This window comes from Heterodontus francisci, chromosome 6 (assembly GCF_036365525.1).
Source record: "Heterodontus francisci isolate sHetFra1 chromosome 6, sHetFra1.hap1, whole genome shotgun sequence".
Taxonomy (NCBI): Eukaryota; Metazoa; Chordata; class Chondrichthyes; order Heterodontiformes; family Heterodontidae; genus Heterodontus; species Heterodontus francisci.
In genome coordinates, this window is record NC_090376.1 from 67,911,744 (window position 1) to 67,934,283 (window position 22,540).

The 22,540-nt window shown below is 43.1% G+C and overlaps 1 protein-coding gene across 2 annotated transcripts in view; it reads right to left on the reverse strand.

Moving 5' to 3' along the window:
• Window positions 1-22,540, reverse strand: part of slc9a2 (solute carrier family 9 member 2) — a 109,233-nt gene that overhangs the window by 75,178 nt on the left and 11,515 nt on the right. For both annotated transcript variants that reach the window (XM_068033830.1, XM_068033829.1), the window contains exon 2: window positions 869-1,332. In XM_068033830.1, coding sequence (XP_067889931.1) covers window positions 869-1,216 — 348 coding nt within the window. In that variant the 5' untranslated portion in view covers window positions 1,217-1,332. The remainder of the gene's footprint in view (window positions 1-868; window positions 1,333-22,540) is intronic.

Here is a 22,540-nt window from a genome sequence, read left to right on the forward strand (position 1 = left end):
TGTATAATTTGGCCACTGTGTTCATAACAAATTGTTTCTCTGTATCATTCCTAAAAAAAAACCTTCATCATCATTTTAAACACAATTAGATTAACCCTCAACCTTCTAAACTCAAGGAACAAAAGCCAAATTGATGCAATGTGTTCTTATAATTAACCTTTTAGACCTGATATTATCCTGGTGAATCTGCACTGTACCCATTCCTTCCTGAAATATGGTGCCCAAAACTGAAGACAGTATTTCAAATTGAACCTGACCAAAGCACATGAGGGAAAAAGAAAAGTTGGAGATAGACTTATAGTTACAAATACAGAGAGGATTAAGGATAGGCCTCTTGAAGTTTGGCATCATTGATATTGGTGTCAGCTGTGGCTCAGTTGGCAGCACTGAGACAGAAGATTGTGGATTCAAGTCCCATTGCAAGACTTGAGCACAAAAACAAAATCAAAAAGCAGCTTCCAAAGTACTGAGGGAATACAGCATTGTTGGAGATTCCGACTTTCGAATGAAACATTAAATGGCGGCTCCGTCTGCTCTCTCACATGGATGTCAAAGATCCTATGGCACAATTTCGAAGAAGAGCAGGGGAGTTATCACCCATATGCTGGCCAATATTTATCCTTCAATCAACATTGCTAAAAACAGATTATCTGCTCATTATCACATTGCTGTTTATGGGGGCTTGCTGTGCACAAATTGCTGCCACATTTACATTACAACAGTGACTACACTTCAAAAGTACTTAATTGGTTGTAAAGCACTTTGAGATGTCCTGAGGTAATGAAAAACACTTTATAAATGCAAGTCTTTTTTTTCTTTTTGTAATATTAAAAGTATCAAGTGCAAAGAGTACAATTGGGCTACTTACCACAGTGACAGCGTCATTGAGCAGTGACTCGCCAAACACCAAGATATGAAGTTGCTCGTTGACATGGATTTCTTCAAAGACGGCTAGAACTGCAACAGGGTCCACAGCTGAGATCAAGCTTCCAAACAACAGGACCTGCAATAGTGTGATGTCACCCAACTCAAAAGCCTGAACCTGGCAAATTCCATATAGTGACATACTGATGCCAATTATATTCCATAGGGTTCCAACCACTGCATACCATAAAATAGTTCCAATGTTTCCAAAGAAAGGCCTGCTAGGCATGAAGTAACCAGCATCAAGCACTATGGGTGGCAGTAAGTACAGGAAGAACACATCTGTGCTCATAACGGGGGGAGATCTCTCTTTAGCTCCAAAGATGATTCCTCCAACTAACAGCCCAATGATAATCAGCAGACAGCTCTCTGGCACAATTCTAGAGAGTTTATGATAGAGGTGAAACCCTGCAAGAAAGACAGAATATAATGTTAAACTATGAAAAAAAAACAAATCAGAAGGCTCTGTTATGGCTATCTGGTGAATATTTCAAGCACAAAAAAATGCTGCAGATGCTGCAAATCTAAAATAGAAGCAGAAAGTGCTGAAAGCACTTAGCAGGTCAGGCAGCATCTGTGAAGAGCGAAACAGTTAACAGGTGGAATCTTTCCAGTCCCGTAGGGGCTGACCAGAGAAAAACGCAGTCGGGACAACGCATTCTCACCTCCAGGTGATCTTCCTGGAAGTGGGTTATCACTGGCAGAGGCTACCCACCCCAGAGCAGCAGGTAGCCAATTTGCATAATTAGCTGCCATTTGTGGGCTGATTGGGGATGCAGTCGGGATCTTCCCTGTGGCAGACGGGTCCCCCACTGAAGGCCAAGCCCAGCAGGTGTCTGAAGGTGGCTTGCCAGCAACTGGCTTTTGCTCCTACAATCACTTTCCCCCATCAGCAGGCCACAACTGCTGCTGCAGCCATCCTGTAGAGGGGTTCCCCCTCCATGGGGTGCCTTCGCAGCTGTGGCCGCCATTTATTTATTTGATTTCTAACTTCTTCAAAGGGCACCTCAAGATGGCAGCACCCTCATGTTTCTCCCGACAGTGGCAGCACCCACCTCTGGCTGCGGGTCTGCTGTCCTTCCAAGACTGCAAGCCCTCTGATCAGGCCTGCAGTCCAGGAACCCACTCGCCATTCTTAAATGGACAGCTGACCCAGAGGCAGCCTCATAATTGGCTACCTCTGGGAAGATCATCTCTGACACTCAGGACTATTCTCTACTAAAATGTAATAGCACATAGAGGTTGACAACATTCCACTCAGGTCCAGTTGGTGCCTTTTAAATCAAAAATCAAAATAGCCAAATTCACTCAATGCAATTAAAAGGGTTTGCACAGTTGTACATTATAGCATAGATCAAGTATTGTCTAAAGAAGTCTCTGTTCCTTTGTAGGGCTAAAGAATAAGTTGTTTAGTTATATCTGTATATAATATTTACCTTCTCCACAAGCCTGTCGAGCCAGCACACCTCGTGCTGCTTCTATCTTCTTCCCAGCCAAATACCCATGTGACTATTACATTACCACTACAGTGGGAGGGGTTTATTCTCACTGTCTCAAACAATAACCCTGCAAGGCCATTACACTACATCTCTTATCCAGCCCCTCCGCACCTCCCCCCCCGCCAAAGTCTCTGCCCATCACAAATTCAGCCTATCAGAAGGCTTCACAACTATCCCTGATCATGTTCTTATTGGGGTCGGAAGATCGGTAGTCTTGCTGGAAAGTCTTTTTGGATGAATTTGACCAATGTTTGTTGTATCCTGTGGACGCTGGGTTTCTTGATCATCATCTGCTTCGTCCAGATAAGAGATCGACAGAAAAGAGAAGATAAGATAAGTAGAACAGTTTGAGGCAATGTCTTGTTACTGTTTCTCGAGCTCGCTGTAGTCCTTGATTGAAGATATGGTCTTGTGTTTCGTTGGGGCCCAGTAGTCTTTTATAACTTTGTTCACGTAGGAAACCTTTCTCTCTTTGAGTTTCACGTGTTTTCGCAAGATTCAGTTCTGTGGGAAGAGATGGAGGCAGGCAGGAAATGTTCTCAGTCCACGAGCACATGGCATTCTGAGTTCAAATCTTTTGTTGGGTGTTCAAATTCAAAAACTCCAGCCAGCTAGTCATGTGACTAAAACTGGTTTGACCACTTCTGTGTATTGAGAAAGCAACTGCTGGGTCCCCATTGTTTCAACATTGTCTGGTACTTTGCAAATTTCCTTCCAGTGAGGGCTTGCAATTTTAAAGTTTTAATGTTCATGTGGTGAAATAATGTGTGCCTCCGTCTGGGCAGGTGGGGGGGTGGGGGGGGGGTTGCCTGACACCACACAACAGAGTACATTAATAATCAATGCGTTTGGAAGATCTTCGTTCTTCTTCAACAATGAGCGGCACAGTGGCGCAGTGGTTAGCACCGCAGCCTCACAGCTCCAGCGACCCGGGTTCAATTCTGGGTACTGCCTGTGTGGAGTTTGCAAGTTCTCCCTGTGTCTGCGTGGGTTTTCGCCGGGTACTCCGGTTTCCTCCCACCACCAAAGACTTGCAGGTTGATAGGTAAATTGGCCATTATAAATTGCCCCTAGTATAGGTAGGTGGTAGGGGAATCTAGGGACAGGTGGGGATGTGGTAGGAATATGGGATTAGTGTAGGATTAGTATAAATGGGTGGTTGATAGTCGGCACAGACTCGGTGGGCCGAAGGGCCTGTTTCAGTGCCGTATCTCTAAAAAAAAAAAAATGCCTTTATGGTTTTTACTCCTCTTTCGGCCTCGCCATTCGACTGAGGATATCATGGTGAACTTGCGAGACGTTCAAATCCCTTGCAAATTGTGTGAAGTATTTATTTGAGAACTGTGGTCCATTGAACAAAGAAAATTACTGCACAGGAACAGGCCCTTCGGCCCTCCAAGCCTGCGTCGATCCAGATCCTCTATCTAAACCAGTCGCCTATTTTCTAAGGGTTTGTATCTCTTTGCTTCCTGCCCATTCATGTATCTGTCTAGATACATCTTAAAAGACGCTATCGTGCCCACATCAACCACCTCCGCTGGCAACGCGTTCTAGGCACCCACCACCCTCTGCGTAAAGAACTTTCCACGCATATCCCCCCTGAACTTTTCCCCTCTCACTTTGAACTCATGACCCCTAGTAATTGAATCCCCCACTCTGGGAAAAAGCTTCTTGCTATCCACCCTGTCTATACCTCTCATGATTTTGTACACCTCAATCAGGTCCCCCCTCAACCTCCGTCTTTCTAATGAAAATAATCCTAATCTACTCAACCTCTCTTCATAGCTAGCACCCTCCATACCAGGCAACATCCTGGTGAACCTCCTCTGCACCCTCTCCAAAGCATCTACATCCTTTTGGTAATGTGGCGACCAGAACTGCACGCAGTATTCCAAATGTGGCCGAACCAAAGTCTTACACAACTGTAAGATGACCTGCCAACTCTTGTACTCAATACCCCGTCCGATGAAGGAAAGCATGCCGTATGCCTTCTTGACCACTCTATTGACCTGCGTTGCCACCTTCAGGGAACAATGGACCTGAACACCCAAATCTCTCTGTACATCAATTTTCCCCAGGAAATTTCCATTTATTGTATAGTTCACTCTTGAATTGGATCTTCCAAAATGCATCACCTCGCATTTGCCCTGATTGAACTCCATCTGCCATTTCTCTGCCCAACTCTCCAATCTATCTATATTCTGCTGTATTCTCTGACAGTCCCCTTCACTATATGCTACTCCACCAATCTTAGTGCCATCTGCAAACTTGCTAATCAGACCACCTATACTTTCCTCCAAATCATTTATGTATATCACAAACAGTGGTCCCAGCACGGATCCCTGTGGAACACCACTGGTCACACGTCTGCAATTTGAGAAACTCCCTTCCACTGCTACTCTCTGTCTCCTGTTGCCCAGCCAGTTCTTTATCCATCTAGCTAGTACACCCTGGACCCCTTGCGACTTCACTTTCTCCATCAACCTACCATGGAGAACCTTATCAAACGCCTTACTGAAGTCCATGTATATGACATCTACAGCCCTTCCCTCATCAATCAACTTTGTCACTTCCTCAAAGAATTCTATTAAGTTGGTAAGACATGACCTTCCCTGCACAAAACCATGTTGCCTATCACTGATAAGCCCATTTTCTTCCAAATGGGAATAGATCCTATCCCTCAGTACCTTCTCCAGCAGCTTCCCTACCACTGACGTCAGGTTCACCGGTCTATAATTACCTGGATTATCCCTACTACCCTTCTTAATCAAGGGGACAACATTAGCAATTCTCCAGTCCTCCGGGACCTCACCCGTGTTTAAGGATGCTGCAAAGATATCTGTTAAGGCCCCAACTATTTCCTCTCTCGCTTCCCTCAGTAACCTGGGATAGATCCCATCCGGACCTGGGGACTTGTCCACCTCAATGCCTTTTAGAATACCCAACACTTCCTCCCTCCTTATGCCGACTTGACCTAGAGTAATCAAACATCTATCCCTAACCTCAACATCCGTCATGTCCCTCTCCTCGGTGAATACCGATGCAAAGTACTCGTTTAGAATCTCACCCATTTTCTCTGACTCCACGCATAATTTTCCTCCTTTGTCCTTGAGTGGGCCAATCCTTTCTCTAGTTACCCTCTTGCTCCTTATATATGAATAAAAGGCTTTGGGATTTTCCTTAACCCTGTTTGCTAAAGATATTTCATGACCCCTTTTAGCCCTCTTAATTCCTCGTTTCACATTGGTCCTACATTCCCGATATTCTTCCAAAGCTTCGTCTTGCTTGGCACGACTGTTAGGGATAGCACGCGTTGCAAAGGTCTCCTGCAAATTTTGGATAACAGATTCTGTTGTTGAGTACAACTTTTTCACTTCAATAAAAATCGAGAGAAATAAACCAATTATATAGGATTTCCGTTGTGCATAAATAAATCCATCCCTCACCGTTCTTGGATCTGGTTGGAAATGTTGTTGTAATCAGCAGTTCTCTCTGTTCCAGTCAACTTATTGCAGATACTTGACAGTTCAGGACCATGTTTTTTATGTTTTTGGATATTGCTGGCCACCACACTGATGACTGAGCCCATGTGGCCCTGATGTAGATGTTCCAAGATATCTGATCGGAGTGAACTCGGAATGATTAGTCTTGTCATCATACACCAGCAAATCACTGATGACTGTGAAGTGTTTTCTGAATTCATAAAAAGTTTTCATGATCTTATCACCAGGATGGTCTTGAGGTCAACCCTGTGTGCAGTATTGACGTATACGAGTACGTTCTTCATCTGCTTTTGGGAGTGACAAATTTCTTGCAGTTGCTGTATACTTGCCAGCCACTGTTCTGCAGTATGTTGTGAATAGGACTCTCATCCACGAAGTTCACGCCCTGTTGAGTCAGGTGGTCTACCGTTGCTCTTGATGATGCAAATTTATGCTGATGCACTTTTACCTCAACATATAGTTTCATACATACAGTCTGCTTGAAGGAGACTGACTTTGGCTGTTTGACCTCATCCACATTTCAGTAGATGTAGGTCTAAGCATGCTTTATTGCTTAATAGGGAAAATTCTTGGTTTTTCAAAACATATAGGGTTTCAATAATCTGTCTTCCTTTATATTGGAGAGTTGCTTGAACCTTACCCTTCACCTTCAGTTGGATCCCTCCTAGACCATACAACTGTGCATCCACTGATTGTAAGCAATGTCTCGTCAATCATGGCTCTTGGCCTGACAGAATGGACACACTTATAACTAATTTCAAGTTGGACATCGGTGCATGTCCATTGACATAGATGTTTGCCATCCAAAATCCTTGATTGAGGTCATTAATTTCCCCTAGGACGTCTCCTGGTTCATCATCCACTGGAAGTGGCTCTTCCTCATTCACTGCTGTGTGTGTGAAGGCTTTTTGTTTTGTACATTTGAGAGAAGAGCTCTTGCTCTGGCACATCTTTCTGAAGTGGCCTGTCTTCTTGCAATTAAAGCATTCTGCATTATTAGAAGGACATTGATCATGTCGGTCGGTCTTTCCAGCCCCACAGCGTTGGCATGGTTTCCCGGTGTCTTACATCCTCCCACTTTAAAAAAATTTGTTCATGGGACGTGGGCATCGCTGGCTCAGCCATTTATTGCCCATCCCTAATTGCCCTAGAGAAGGTGGTGGTGAGCTGCATTCTTGAACTGTTGCAGTCCTTGGTGTGTAAGAACACCAACAGTACTGTTAGGAAGGGAGTTCCAGGATTTTGACCCCGCAACAGTGAAGGAACAGCGATATAGTTCCAAGTTAGGATGGTGTGTGGCTTGGAGGGGAACTTATAGGTGGTGGTGTTCCCACACATCTGCTGCCCTTGTCCTTCTAGGTGGTAGAGGTCACAGTTTGGAAGGTGCTGTCAAAGGAGCCTTGAGGAGTTGCTATAGTGCATTTTGTAGATGGTACACACTGCTGATAGTGTGCCTCGTTGTTGGTGGTGAATGTTGAAGGTGGTGGATGGGGTGCCATTCAAGTGGGCTGCTTTGTCCTGGATGGCATCGAGCTTCTTGATTGTTGCACCCTTCCAGACAAGTGGAAAGTATTCTAATACATTCCTGACTTGTGCCTTGTAGGTGGACAGGCATTGGGGAGACTGGTGGTGAGTTACTCGCCACAGAATTCCTAGCCTCTGACGTGCTCTTGTAATCACAATATTTATGTGGCTGGTCCAATTCAGTTTCTGGTCCATGTTGATAATGGAGGATTCAGCAAGGGGAGATGGTTAGATTCCCTCTTGTTTGAGAGGTTCATTGCCTGGCACTTGTGTGGGGCAAATATTACTTGCCACTTATCAGACAAGCCTGGATGTTGTCCAGGTCTTGCTGCATCTGGACATTTGCTGTTTCAGTATCTGAAGCTTCGTGAATGGTGAACATCCCCACTTCTGACCTTATGATGGAGGAAAGGTCATTGGTGAAGCTGCTGAAGAAGTTTGGGCCGAGGACATTACCCTGAGGAGCTCCTGCAGTTATGTCCTGGGACTGAGATTATTGATCTCCAACAACCACAAATATCTTCTTTGTGCTAGGTATGACCCCAACCAGCAAAGCGCTTTCCCTCTGATTGCCATTGACTTCAGTTTTGCTTGTGCTCCTTGATGCCATACTTGGTCAAATGCTGCCTTGATGTCAAGGGCAGTCACTCTCACCTCACCTCTGGAGTTTCTTTTGTCCATGCTTGAACCAAGGCTGTAATGAGGTCAGGAGCTGAGTGGCCCTCGTGGAACCTAAACTGTGCATCAGCGAGCAGGTTATTGCTGAGCAAGTGCCGCTTGCTAGGACTTTCGATCGCACTTTCCATAACTTTGCTGATGATCGGGAGTAGACTGATAGGGCGGTAATTAGCCGGGTTGGATTTGTCCTGCTTTTTGTGGACAGGACATACCTGGGCAATTTTCCATATTGCCGGGTAGATGCCTGTGTTGTAGCTATACTGGAACAGCTTGGCTAGGAGCACAGCTGGTTCTGAAGCACAAGTCTTCAGTACTATTGCCGGAATGTTGTCAGAGCCCATAACCTTTGCAGAATCCAGTTCCTTCAGCAGTTTCTTGGTATCACGTGGAGTGAATCAGATTGGCTGAAAACTGGCATCTCTGATGCTGGGGAGCTCTGTGTACTTTCTTATCTGGAGATAGCTTTTCTGTCTTGGGCTTCAGGAACTGAACCGTCATCATATTTTTTCAGACCCAAGGTTTCTCTTCAGGCTTCAGAGTGTCAGGTCATCTTTGGCTGCAAGAGGTCTGACAAGGACTCGTCAGCTATTCCCACTACTATTCGGTCCCTAATCAACTCAGACCAACATTCACCACCTTCAACATTCGCTCCCTCCACCACCGAGACACGCTATCAGCAGTGTGTACCAACTACAAAATGCACTAGAGCAACTCCTCAAGGCATTAAATTTTGCTCTCATCCCTGGGCAAATCTGTGCAAATCATTTATGAAAACATCCACAGATTCCCATACCTTCTGGACTCTCATTAGATTTTGCTCTTGCCAGGATCTTACCGCTTCTCAAATTAAAATATTTGTCAAATGCTTGTAACACATCCTCAAACTTGTCTGAAACTTCATTTATGCCTTGCATCATGACCACTTCATCAGCAATAGCACCCATAGAGTAAAAGAGTATTAACTTGCACAGCCTCAGACTCAGTGTGTAGCTAATAAGCTGTTCTAAATCTTAGAAATCTTTTTCTCCACATTGACCAATTCTGTATCTGATTGGGTACTTCCCAATTCTGGAAGCTTTCAGGCATCATATGTTTCAAATCCATTCTTTGCTAAACTTTTTTTTTATTTATTTGGGATGTTCCCCTTTAAGAAATTTTTGTTATTTTCTTTTTGGCTTGCTTGCTTTAATGGAGGTGTCCCCACTCTTCTCAGGAGTTTCCGTGCTTTGCGGGGATTTCCCGCTCTTCGCCCTCGCATTCAGCCCGAATACAGGATTTGGTTTTTTCCCCTTTCTGTCCCAATGTCATTAGAAAATTACTGTAACCTTTTCAAAGGCTTCATACCCGAGCCCAACCGTCAGCACGGTGACTCATCCGATCGCTGGGAAAGAAATGGTTTATTCAAGCATCTCATCTGCACGTGCAAAACAAGTCATGCTCAGTGTTCTTCTCCATTGGGATATTCACTACATCATACGTAAATAATGGTATTTACCTTTAAAGCACAATTTCAACAGAAACAAAAATAGACAAAAACAGGATTTGATGTAGTTCTGAGGATTTCTGATTGAACAAGAGGTGCTCAGCATTGGTGACTGTTGGGAGTGCTGAACATCTAAAGGAGAGCTGTCCGGACCATGGCACCAATGGGCAAGAGACTGTACAGAAGGGAGCAGCAAAGTGTAGAAATGCAGTTATAGGAGATTCCATAGTCAGGAGGACAAACAGGCATTTCTGTAACCGTCGTGAGTCCCGCATGGTGTGTTGCCTCCCTGGTGCCAGGGTAAAGGGCATCATGGAGAGGGTGCAGGATATTCTGCAGGGGAAGGGAGTGAGCCAGAAGTTGTGGTACACATTGGTACCAACATGGCAAGGGCAGGTATTGAGGTCCTAGGGTCAGATTTTCAGGAGCTATGGAAGAAGCTAAAGAGTAGGACCTCAAAAGGTAGTAATCTCTGGATTACTCCCAGTGCCACAAGCTAGTGAGATTAGAAATAGGAATATAGGGAGGATCAATGTGTGACTTGAAAATGATGCGGGAGGGGGGGGGGGGCGCTCTTCAGATTCTTGGAGCATTGGGACCAGTTCTGGGGAAGAAGGCACCTATTCAAAAAGGGATGGGTTGCACCTCAACAGGACTGGGACCAATGTCCTTGCGGAATGTTCACTAGTGCAGTTGGGGAGGGTTTAAACAAAATTGTCAGGGAGATGGGCATCAACATATAGAAGTTGAAAAGAGGAATAAACGTACATACTGAGTGTGTTGGACAGTACTAGAGAAGGGAGTAGTTGCATCTTAGATTGGAACAGACTCAGAAGGACTTTAAGGAATGCAAAGGCAGGAATATAATACATGTACATAAACGCACAAAGTGTAGTGAATAAAGCTGGTGAGCTACAAGCACAAATAGTAGTATGGGAATATGATATAGTAGCAATAACTAAGTGGCTTAAAATGGTGAGAACTGGGCGCTTAATCTACAAGAATATAAAGTGTTCAGAAAAAAAATAGGGAAGGGAAACAGGGAGGTGGGCTGGCAGTACTGATTAGAGAAGACACTGTAGTGTTGGAAAGAGGAATTTCTTCAGGGGGGCAATGACAGAATCCATTTGGTTAGAGTCAAGAAGCAAAAAGGGTATGATCATGCTGCCAGGGGTATTCTATAGGCTTCCAAATAGTGAGAGAAAGATAGAGGAACAAATCAGCAGGGAATCAGAGCTGTGCAAGAACTATATAGAGCAGTGATAATTGGGTAAGTAAAGACCCCATTATCAATTGGAATAATCTTAGAGTAAAGGGAAAGGAGGGGAAGGAATTTTTGGATTGCGTTCAGGAGAACTTCCTCGATCAGTATGTTCTTGGCCCAATTCGAAAGGATGCATTGCTGGATCTGGTGCTGGGAAATGAGCTGAGCCAAGTGGACCAAATGTCTGTGAGGGGAGCACTTGGGCAAAAGTGATCATCATATCATGAGGTTCAAACCCATAATGAAAAAAGTAAGGAATGATATTAGGTAGAACAGCTAGATTGGAAGAGGGCTGACTTCAATACGATGAGAAGGGATCTAGCCAGGATAAAATGGAACCAAAAACTGACAGGAAAATCTTTAACAAAACAATGGGTTATCTTGAAAAGGAAGAGATGCTTCAGGTACAGGCTAGGTACATTCCAACTAGGGCAAAAAAGTAGGGGAACCAAAAACAAGGCTCATAGGATGACAAGGGAGATAATGATGAAACAAAAAAAAGGTGTAAGATGCTGGTCAGGTGAATTCTTCAAGTGAGAATCAGGCCAAATAAAATAAGTTGAGAAGGGAGTGAAGAGGGAAATAAGACTGGCAAAGAGAATATGGGAATAGAATAGCTGTCAACATAAAAAGGGAACCCAAAAATCTTTTACCGGCATTTAAATAGCAAGTGAGTAGTAAGAGGTGGAGTGGGGCCTAGAGGGACAACGAGGGTAATACATGCTTAGAGCCACAGGCCAAGGCTACAATAATTAATGAGTACTTTATATCAGTGTTTACTAAGGAAGAGGATGCTGACAAAATATTAGTAGAAGCAGAGATGGTAGAGGCAATGGATAAGGTAAAAATTGAGAGGGAGGAGCTATAGAAAGGCCAGCTATGTTTAGGGTCGATAAGTTACCTGGTCAGATGGCTTGCATCCCAGGTTGCTAAAGGAAGTGGGGATGATGGAGCTAGCAAAAGGCTTGCCACAATCTTCCAATCTTCCCTAGATATGGGGAAGATGCCAGAGTATCAGAGACTGGCACATGTGACACCCTTATTCAAGAAAGGGTGGAAGGACAGTCCGAGCAGCTACAGGTCAAGTGGTGGGTAAGATTTTAGAAACAATAATCAGAGGAAAAAAAACAGACACTTGGAGAGGTTTGAGTCAATTAAGGATAGCCAGCACGGATTTGTAAAAGGCAGATTATGCTTGACTAATCTAACTGAATTTTTTTAATGAAGTAACAGAGAAGGTTGATGAAGGGAACGCGATGGATGTTGTTGAGATGGATTTTAAGAAAGTGTTTGATAAAGCACCACATGAAAGGCTGGTTAACAAAACTGAGGGTCATGGAATAGGAAGGTCAGTCTCCAATTGAATGAAAAATTGGCTCTAGGACTGAAAACAAAGTTGTGGTAAATAGTTGTTTTGCTTACTGGAGGATGGTAGACAATGGTGTTCCCCAAGGATCAGTGCTAGGATCACTTTTTTTTTTTCTGTATATAAATGACTTGGATCTTGGAATACAGAGCAAAATCTCAAAATTTGCCAATGACACCAAACTTGAAGGAGTAGCAAACAGTGAGGATGATATGAACTGCCTGCAACAGGACATAGATAGGCTAGCAGAATGGGCAGACAAATGTGAGGTGATGCACTTTGGCAGAAGGGACAGGGTGATGCAATATAGACTTAATGGCACAGTTCTAAAGAGTGTGCAGGAACAGAGGGACCAGGGGAATGCATATGCATCAAAATTTGAAGGTGGCAAGATATATTGAGTGTGGTCAGCAAAATATATGGAATCTTGGACTTCACAAATAGACATATTGACTACAAAAGCAGGGAAAATGTGCTGAACCTTTATAAAGCTGTGGTTCAGCCTCAACTAGAATACTGTATCCAGTTCTGGTCAAACTTTAGGAAGGACGTGAGGTTCCTTCTGAGAGAGCGAGAGCGAAAGAGAGAGAAAGAAAGAGAGAGCAGAGGAGATTTATCTACTATCACCCTCATTAGCAAGACATTCAAAGCCATCTTGGAGCATTCACTAGTGGAGACATACCTCCAGGGGGTAAACATTGAAACAATACAACCTGAAAGAGATTTGGGATGCGTAGACTTTAGACCTCATTCAAGAAAAAAAGGAATACTGTGACAGTCTCCCCAGGCTGTGCGAACTTTAAGTTTTTTTTGTTACACACAGCAGACAAGCTATGCAAGCCACTGGTGGGGCTGTGGGTGTGTCTTTCTCTCTCTCTCTCTCTCTCCAGGTAATATCACAAGTTTCGAAACCTGTCTACAACTGCAGAACTTCCAAGTCTACGATTGCTACAGACAGAGACTCCAGGGGAGAAAGCCACCGACATCACTGTCTCCAAGAAAACCCCGAACCAGAGGGACCAGCTGCAAGTGCAATTCTACCAGCCAGAGACTTCAGAACCATGAATTCAGCTGGAAGACAACTTAATTACCGGACCCCAGAGACTGTACGTGAATTTATTTATTCTGGACTCTAATCCAACCCAAACTCCTCTTCATCACTCTATAATCTATTTGAGCATAGAGTGCGCACGGGGGAGGGTGCGAGGGCAAAAATATAGCTGGAGCATAGTTTATTAAAATCAAATCCCAATCTAAATGAAAGTAAGTACAATAAACTAACCCCTTTCTTGTTTGAACTCAAGAAAACCTGTTTGATTGGTTCTTTTAATGATCATAGCACATAAAGAGTTAAACACTCACTGAATTGATAATCACATTTACTGTTGTAAAAGGAATAAACCCTGTTGCGGGTTGCGGTCAAACAAAGAGGACGGAGCCTTTCGACCCCCTCTTCACCTGATCAGAACAACTGGTAAAGAAGAATAACTTTTTCCCCCAAAACAAAAAAGACCATTATGTGACTTCAGAAGATGTGCTAATATTACTTAGGTCAGGTGCAAAGATATTAATTCATTTTAGCCCAAAAGCAATATTCTGCTACTTCCAAAGTAAGTTAGTGTATCACAAGACAGCAAAATGGTTCTACGACAAACCAAAATCATTATGAAAATAAAATCAGGACAGCCAGCATGTTAGCACAGAGGTCTTGTGAAATCGAACAAAAAAAGTTGTACACGCTCAAATTTTCTTGGATCTAATGGCCATTAGCATTAAATCCTGTATCTTACATATTGCTGTACCATAGCATCAAGATCAAGTTGCACTTCAAATTCATTACGCAATTGGAGTGTAAATGAAGCCTATTCCAGAGTCAGGGCCCAGCCAGCCACAAAAGGAAAGCAAAGCAAGATTCCTCAGAGTAGAACATGGCGACCCGACCCGAACCAGACAGGACCCAACGATATGTGTCGGGTTCAGGTCGGGTCGCTCTTCTGGGTCCGACATTCGGGGTCAGGGCAACTCTATCACCACCTCTGGTATGTGGCTCCAATATTAATGTACTTTTTGGACTTGAAAGATTGTTTAGTTACAGTTTTTTTTAAGCTTGTGCAGATAAGCAACAAAGTGAAAAACAGAAGCTAGGTCAACTGATGGTCAGGCTCGGGTCGGTTGTAGTTCTGTCGGGTTCAGGTTGGGTTTCATTTGCAGACCCGAGCCGGCCTTTACCTTAGGAGGTCTTAAAACCCTATTAATGTCACACAAGTCTATCTTCTCAGGTAGATGTAAAAATGCCCCTTAGGAATATTCAAAGAAGAGCAGCAAGTTCAGCTGTTGTCCGAGCCAATATTTATTCCTCAACCAATACCACTAAATCAAATAATCTGGTCATGCAGCTCTGATTCTGTGGAACCTTGCTAGAAGCAACTGGTTGCCGCATTTCCTTACTTTACAACAATGTAAAATACTTCATTGGTTATAAATCATTTGAAGGTATCCTGAAGTAAAGGAAACATTAAAAAAAAAGAAAATACTATATAATGTATGCAATCTGTTTTTGTTACTTGAACTAAACATTCAATTTACTCTGAAATATTCTATAGCAGATGGAATAAAACTACATTCTTTGTCGGCAACAAATAGAGCACATGGTATTGGGAAGAGGTGGGGGGGGGGGGTGGTGGGAAGTAACATGTGCTGTGGATAAAGGGGAACCGTTGGATGTACTATACTTAGATTTCCAGAAGGCATTCTGGAAAAGGTGCCACATCAAAGGTTATTGCGGAAAATAATAGCTTGTGGCATAGGTGGTAACATATTGGCACAGATAGGAGATTGGTTAGCTAACAGGAAACAGAGAGTAGGCATAAATGGGTCATTTTCTGGTTGGCACAACGTACAGAGTGGTGTGCCACAGGGATCAGTGCCGGGGCCTCAACTTTTTACAATTTATATAAATGGCTTAGGTGAAGGGACTATATTTGCTGATGACACAAAGATAGGTAGGAAAGTAAGTTGTGAAGAGGACATAAGGAGGCTACAAAGGGATATAGATAGGTTAAGTGAGCGGGCAAATATCTGGCAAATGGAGTATAATGTGGGAAAACATGAAATTGTCCATTTGGCAATAATAAAAAAGCATATTCCCTAAATGATGAGAAATTGCAGACCTGTGAGATGCAGAGGGATCTGTGTGTCCTAGTGCATGAATCGCAAAAGGTTAGTATGCAGGTACAGCAAGCAATTAGGAAAGCTAATAGAATGTTTTCATTTATTGCGAGGGGAATTGAATACAAAAGTAGGGAGGTTATGCTTCAGTTGCACAGGGCATTAGTGAGATCACGGCCAGAATCTTAGGGCTCCCAAATGAGCGAGCTACCAGAGGTGGTGGGGGGGTGGTGGGGGGTAGGGGGTTAGCCATTACCGACCCCCTCAGCGATTTTACGTGAGGCAGCGGCGATAAACAGCCTGCCCGCCCCAGGCCAATCAAGGCCTTTAAGTGACCAATTAACTGGCACTTAAGGGCCTCCTCCAACTGCTGCAGGTATTTTACCCTCAGCGGCAGGACAGCAAATGCCTGAAGAACCCCGCCTGGTAAAACCAACTGACCTTCTTGCGGGCCGAAGGGTGGGGGCCCCCTCCTGATTAGGCATCCAATGCCCCACGACGGGCTGCCCCCAAAAGCCCCAATCACACACAACGCATAACACTGCCCCCCCACCCACAAATGACCCTCCTTGCCTCGCCAGGGCTCAGCTAATTGTCCCCAGAGAGGCCCCAAAAACTTATTGTAGTTCCAGGGCCGTCCCTCCTCTACCTGTGGTGGCTGGATGTAGTCCCAGCACTGGCCATCACTCCCAGTGGCACTGCTGGGACAAAGAGCTGCCAGCCCACTGATTGGCTGGCAGATCCATTAGGCAGGAGTTCCAACTGTCTCAAAGAGGTGGAGGTGGCTCGCCACCGACATTTCGGCCAATGGGTGGAGCCTCCCACCCAATGTAAAATTCTGGCCCACATCTGGAGTACTGTGTACCGTATTGATCTCCCTATTTAGGGAAGGATGTAAATGCATTGGAAGCAGTTCAGAGAAGGTTTACTAGACTAATAACTGGAATGAGTGGGCTGTCTTATCAGGAAAAGTTCGACAGGCTAGGCTTGTATCTGCTGGAGTTTGGAAGAGTTAGAGATGACTTGATTAAAACATATAAGGTTCTGCGGGGTCTTGACAGGGTGGATCTGGAAAGGATGTTTCCTCTTGTGGGAGAATCTAGAGCAGGGATCACTGTTTAAAAATAAGGGGTTGCCCATTTAAGAGAGATGAGGAGAAATTTTTTCTCAGAGGGTCATGAGTCTTTGGAACTCTCTTCCTCAGAAGGTGGTGGAAGTAGAGTCTTTCAATATTTTTTAAAGTCAGTGGTAGATAGATTCTTGATAAGCAAGGGAGCAAAAGGTTATCGGGGGTAGGCAGGAATGTAGAGTTGAGGTTACAATCAGATCAGCCATGATCCTGTTGAATACTGGAGCAGGCTCAAGGGGCCGAGTGGCCTACTCTTGCTCCTAATTCGTATGAAAAAAAGACACTATTTTGATATACAGCTCTGCTAAACACAAAATCTCAGCTATCCTGTGGCTCTGAGTGGAGACTAAGAACCTGCCAGGAGATTAGTGTATGAGGAAGGATAAAAAAAAAATCTGCAGCACCATGATTGCAAATCTCCTTACAGCAGTAAAGGTCTTTTGCTAAGTAAGCATCATGTTTCTCTCTCACACTCTGGCATCTAACACCACCGCCACCCCCCCCACCCAAAAAATACACCAACTGAAATAGTTTCGCAAAGTGTCCAGAAGTCATCTCAAGTTTCCGGAAAGCCTTTAGAATAAGACTTTGTCTTTGGAAATGGACTGAAGCCAAGGAAAGTCACTGTTGAAATGTGACTTCATGGACACATTATATAAATCTGATATGAATACTGTAATAAAGAAGGTGGGTCTGGAACATCAGTTTTTATATCCTTATCTCACTTCTCTAGAACAGACAGGCTTTTAGATGTGGCCTTGTAAATAGTATCAGCAAATAGCATAATGTTTATTTAGTACTTAACGGAACAGTACATTGTAAAACTTTTTATTTTAAGCATGTGAAACCAAAATGTTTTGCACGCAACATTCCCACTATTAAAATCGAGGCACAGCAACCAGTTTAGTATCTTCCCCATTCCTTCAACCTCCAGATCTCCTTTCTCATTTCTATTTAGCCCTACTCCTCTTTTAACCATTATGCCTATAAAACTGTTTACCACTTCTCTGCATGTTCCACTCCTTTCTTCATCACACTCAGCCTTTCTGATCCTTTTTACTTCCCTTCTGTTTGGCATTTGATCTTTTCTGTGCTATTAGCTCGAGATTTATCATATGCTGCAGATTTTTTACCACAATCAAGGGCTTTTAAATTTTACTGTTCTCAGTTTATTTAATTTTGTTTATACCCTACTGATAGATGAAGGGGTTAGAAATAAGTGGAGTGATGTCCTAACCAGAATTCCTCCTGCAAGCAACACCAAAAAAAGTGATCTGCTCAATCATATCTACACAGTTTGTGGGGTCTTTTGTGTGCTGCCATGTTTGCCACTAACAGTCATTATACTTCAAGGTAATGTATTGCCTGTCAAGCACTTAGGGATATTAGGTGCTATACAAATGCAAGTTTTTTTAAGAAGTAGGAATACTGCATGCATTGGCAATTACAATATAGCTGTATAAGGTGGGTCTCTGCAGGAATTGAAATAACAAACATGTGGTCATTTATATTTATAAATTAGCAGATGAGAACAAAGTTGTTTGGGATCAGCTTTAAAGCATCTTTAAATTCAAGGCTCAAATGGGCTATTTTATCTTGTCGAAGATTATTTTGGAAAGATACCAAAATTCAGTGACACAGTTATGAGTTTTGTAACTGAAATTGTAAAGATATCTAAAGATTTTATTCAATTTGGCTTTGCCATAGCTTCAGTAAAATTGATGCACTATAAACGCCAAGGCTTCTTCTGATGGCACCTCTCAAACCTGTGACCTCTACCACCCAGAAGGACGAAGGCAGCAGGCGAATGGGAACAGCGTCTCCAAATTCCCTTCCAAATCAACCACCACCCTGACTGGACACATATTGCCAATGCTTCATAATTGCCCAGTCAAAATCCTGGAACTCACTACCTAACAGAATTGTAGGAGTAGTTTCACCATATGGACTGCACTGGTTCAAGAAGGCACAGCGCCACCTTCTAGGGTGGGCATTTAGGGTTGCCCAATAAATGCTATTGACTTCCATATTTCAAGAATGAATAAAAAAATAATCTGTAGCACATGATGCAGTTAGCAGATCAGAATTATACTGCTGGTTACACCTTACAGTGCCTTGTGAGATGCAAACAAAAGAATCTTTGAACACAGAGCACCATGCTCCAGGCAACAAATATTTTAATGCTAAGTGTAAAAGTGTATCACTTTTGTCAAATAAGTAAGATGCTTCTATAAAGTGACCAGAAGGTCTGGGTACTGTTATTAATCTGGTTTCATGCTGCATTGAAAATCCACTATTCCTAATGTCAGCCTTAGTGGTACAGTACCAAAGAGAGATGCACCCGTCACCTATAGTAACCCCTCCAGAATTAAATTCGCTTTTTCATGTTAATCTGCAAGCAAATCTGCATCACACTGATGTGAAAGTAATGTTGTATAACTGCACAGTAAACTGATCCATACATTATGTGCAACAATAGAACATGGGGAAGGAAGACTTGCATTTATATAGCACCTTTGCAAAGTAGTTTACAGCCAATGGAGTACTTTTGAAGTGTAGTCACTGTTGCAATGTTATAGACAGATACTGTGCTGCCATCAACAGCAAATTAGACACTGGACTAAATCAACTAGCAACATCACTCCAAAGAAGTCTCTTTGCCATAAACAATTTAAGAGTATCTAATGAAAGGGCACGGACCCGAAATGTTAACTCTGCTTCTCTCTACATAGGTGTTGCCTGACCTGCTAAGTACTTCCAGCATTCCTTGTTTCTATTTCAGATTCCCAGCATCTGCAGTATTTTGCTTTTATTCAATTTAAGAGTATAGTAATTTCACTTTAGCCATATTTCCAATCATCAAGTTATCTGTACCATAGCAGCTAATAAGTCAACACTTTAACCACCTGAACATTTCACCCCTCAGATACACTTCTAATATAAATACACCCTGAACAAAGGGTTAGAGCCTCTCATAACTGCAGCAAAGCACAGCAAGAAATACACTTCTCCCGGAGGCCTTAACACCCTGTTTGCAGTACATATATTTAGCATCAATGCAAAGCTGATACTGCTTCATACCAATGCTAAACTTGCAGCGTAAATGAATCATTAGGAAACTTAGTTATTTGCCAGTTTCAATTAGGATGGATAGTCAAGGTTCCATTATACTGGAAACAATGACTGACAAGGACATTTGTCTTATCAAACCAACTCTGAGTAGTTGTGTCCAGTTTTTACTGCCATCAATTCTCCCCACCCATATTTACAAGGATGATATCAGACTGAGAGGTTATAACAATCAGAAAAGGCTGGGGCTCATTTCTCTAGAAAAAAAAAGGATGAGTGGTGACCTGAAAAGTTTTAAAAATTAAGAAGCTAAATGTGGAGAAGAGATTTACAGTTGAAGGAGAGTCCAAAACTAGGGGTTTAAAATAAGATAAAAACAAGGAATGCTGGAAATACTCAGCAGGTCTGGCAGCATCTGTGGAGAGAGAAGCAGAGTTAACGTTTCAGGTCAGTGACCCTTCATCAGAACAAAACTGGCAACATTTGACCGAGTGTGGCATCAAGGAGCCCAAGCAAAATTGTGGTAAATTGGAAACAGAGAGAAAAATCTCCACTAGTTGAGGTCATACCTAGCTCAAAGGCAGATTGTTGTGATTGTTGGAGGCCAATCACCTCAGCCCCAGGACATCACTGCAGGAGATACTTAGGGTAGTGTCGTTAGCCCAACCATCTTCAGCTGGTTCATCAGTGACCTGCCCTCCATCATAAGGTCAGAAGTAGGGATGCTCACTGATCATTTTACAGTGTTCTGTACCATTCGCGACTCCTCAGATACTGAAGCAGTCCGTGCCTGCATGCAGCAAGACCTGGACAACGTGCAGGCTTGGGTTTATAAAAGGCAAGTAACATTCACAACACACAAGTGCCAGGCAATGACAATCTCCGAGAGCATTTAACCATCGCCCCTTGGCATTCAACAGCATTGACATTGCTGAATTCCCCGATCAACATCCTGGCCATTAACATCTACAAGGCGCAAGTCAGGAATGTGATGGAATACTCTCCACTTGCCTGGATGAGTGCAGCTCCCACAACACTCAATAAGATTGACACAATCCAGGACCAAGCAACCTACTTGATTGGGACCCCATCCACCACCTTAAACATTCACTCCCTCCACCATCGGCAGACTGTGTACCATCAACTAGATACACCACAGCACCTTCCAAACCTACAAACTCTACCACCTAGAGAAACAAAAGCAGCAGGTGCATGGAAACACCTTTTCCTGCAAGTTCCCTTCAGAGTCACACACCATCATGACTTGGAAAGATATTGTCGTTACTTCACTGTTACTGGGTCAAAATCCTAGAACTCCCTCTTTAAACAGCATTGTTGGTATATGTACACAACAAGGACTGCAGCAGTTCAAGAAGACGGCTCACCACGAACTTCTCAAGGTCAAATTAGGGATGTGCAATAAATGCTGGCTTTGCCAGCGATGCTCAGATTCCATGAACAAATAAAAAACCTCCCTCTTAAGGCTAGCATGTCCTTCCTTAGGCAAAGAAGACTTGCATTTATATAGCACCCTTCATGACCGTCAGATGTCTCAAAGTGCTTTACAGCCAATGAAGTACTTTTGAAGTGTGATTACTATTGTAATGTAGGAAATGTGGAAACCAATTTGTGCACAGCAAACTCTCAGAAACAGTAATGTGATAATGAGCAGATAATCTGTTTTAGTGATGTTGATCAAGGGATAAATATTAGCCAGGACACCAAAGATAACTCCCCAACTCTTCAAAATAGTGCTGTGGGATCTTTTACATCAAGCAGAGAGAGCAGACGGGGCCTCAGTTTAACATCTCATATGAAAGAGGATACCTCTGACAAGACGACCAAAACTGTACACTGTTCTCCAGGCGTGGTCTTACTAAAGCAGTAATTAATTGCAGCAGGACTTCCTTGCACTTATACAACATCCTTGCTATAAAGGTTAATTAACTGTTTTCCTAACTTTGTGATTCATGTACAAGGACCCCCAGCTCTCTCTGAATACTAACATTTACTAATCTCTCACTTCAAAAAAAAATTCTACTTCTCCATTCTTCCTATCAAAGTGGACAATTTCACACTTCCCACATTATACTCCATCTGCCACCTTCTTGCCCAATCACTTAACTGGGCTTTATCCGCTTTCAGCCTCTTTGCGTCCTCCTCACAGCTACCTTTCCCACCTAGCTTTGTATCATCAGCATACTTGCATATATTTCACTCAGTCCCCTTATCCAAATCATAGATAGGGATTTGAAAATCCAAAATATACTGCATCCACTGGTTCCCCTTCATCTAACCTGCTAGTTACACCCTCAAAAAAATATATAAATAGATTTGTCAAACTAAATTCTTCATCAGCATGATGGAATCCACAGTACCATGGTATTGGGGCATGATGGGGGGTGGGGGGCAGGTAGAGAAGAATGGGAAACCATTCTTTTCCAATGCTCTGCTAAACACTTAATCCGGCCCATGCTGTACCATTGTACCATTGAGTGGAGGCCAGGTACCTTCTGGGAGCTGAGGAATGAGAAGGGGCTGGAGGGGGAAAAAAAAGATTAAATTAAAGAGGAATTTATTATTTATGTTGCTGAGCCATGGCTGCAATCCTTCCAAATTGCTGAAGTAGCCGAGACAGCTGGGTTATCTTATATGCTCCGTTCACATCCAAACCAACTGATGAGAAGTATCCAAATAAAAATTCTGATTGAGTAATTTTGCAAAATAACCAGGAATCACTTCCAGTTGCTTGTCTGAATGCAGCATCTAGAAAAGAGATTTTCTTTTCATAGAATCATCAAAGGTTTGTGCAATGGACTAAAGCCAAGTAAAATCACAGATAAAGCATGATCAAGGACAGAGTACACAAATCTGATATGAATACTGTAATAAAATAGGTGATTCAGTAATTTCAGTTTTGTCTTCACTTCTCG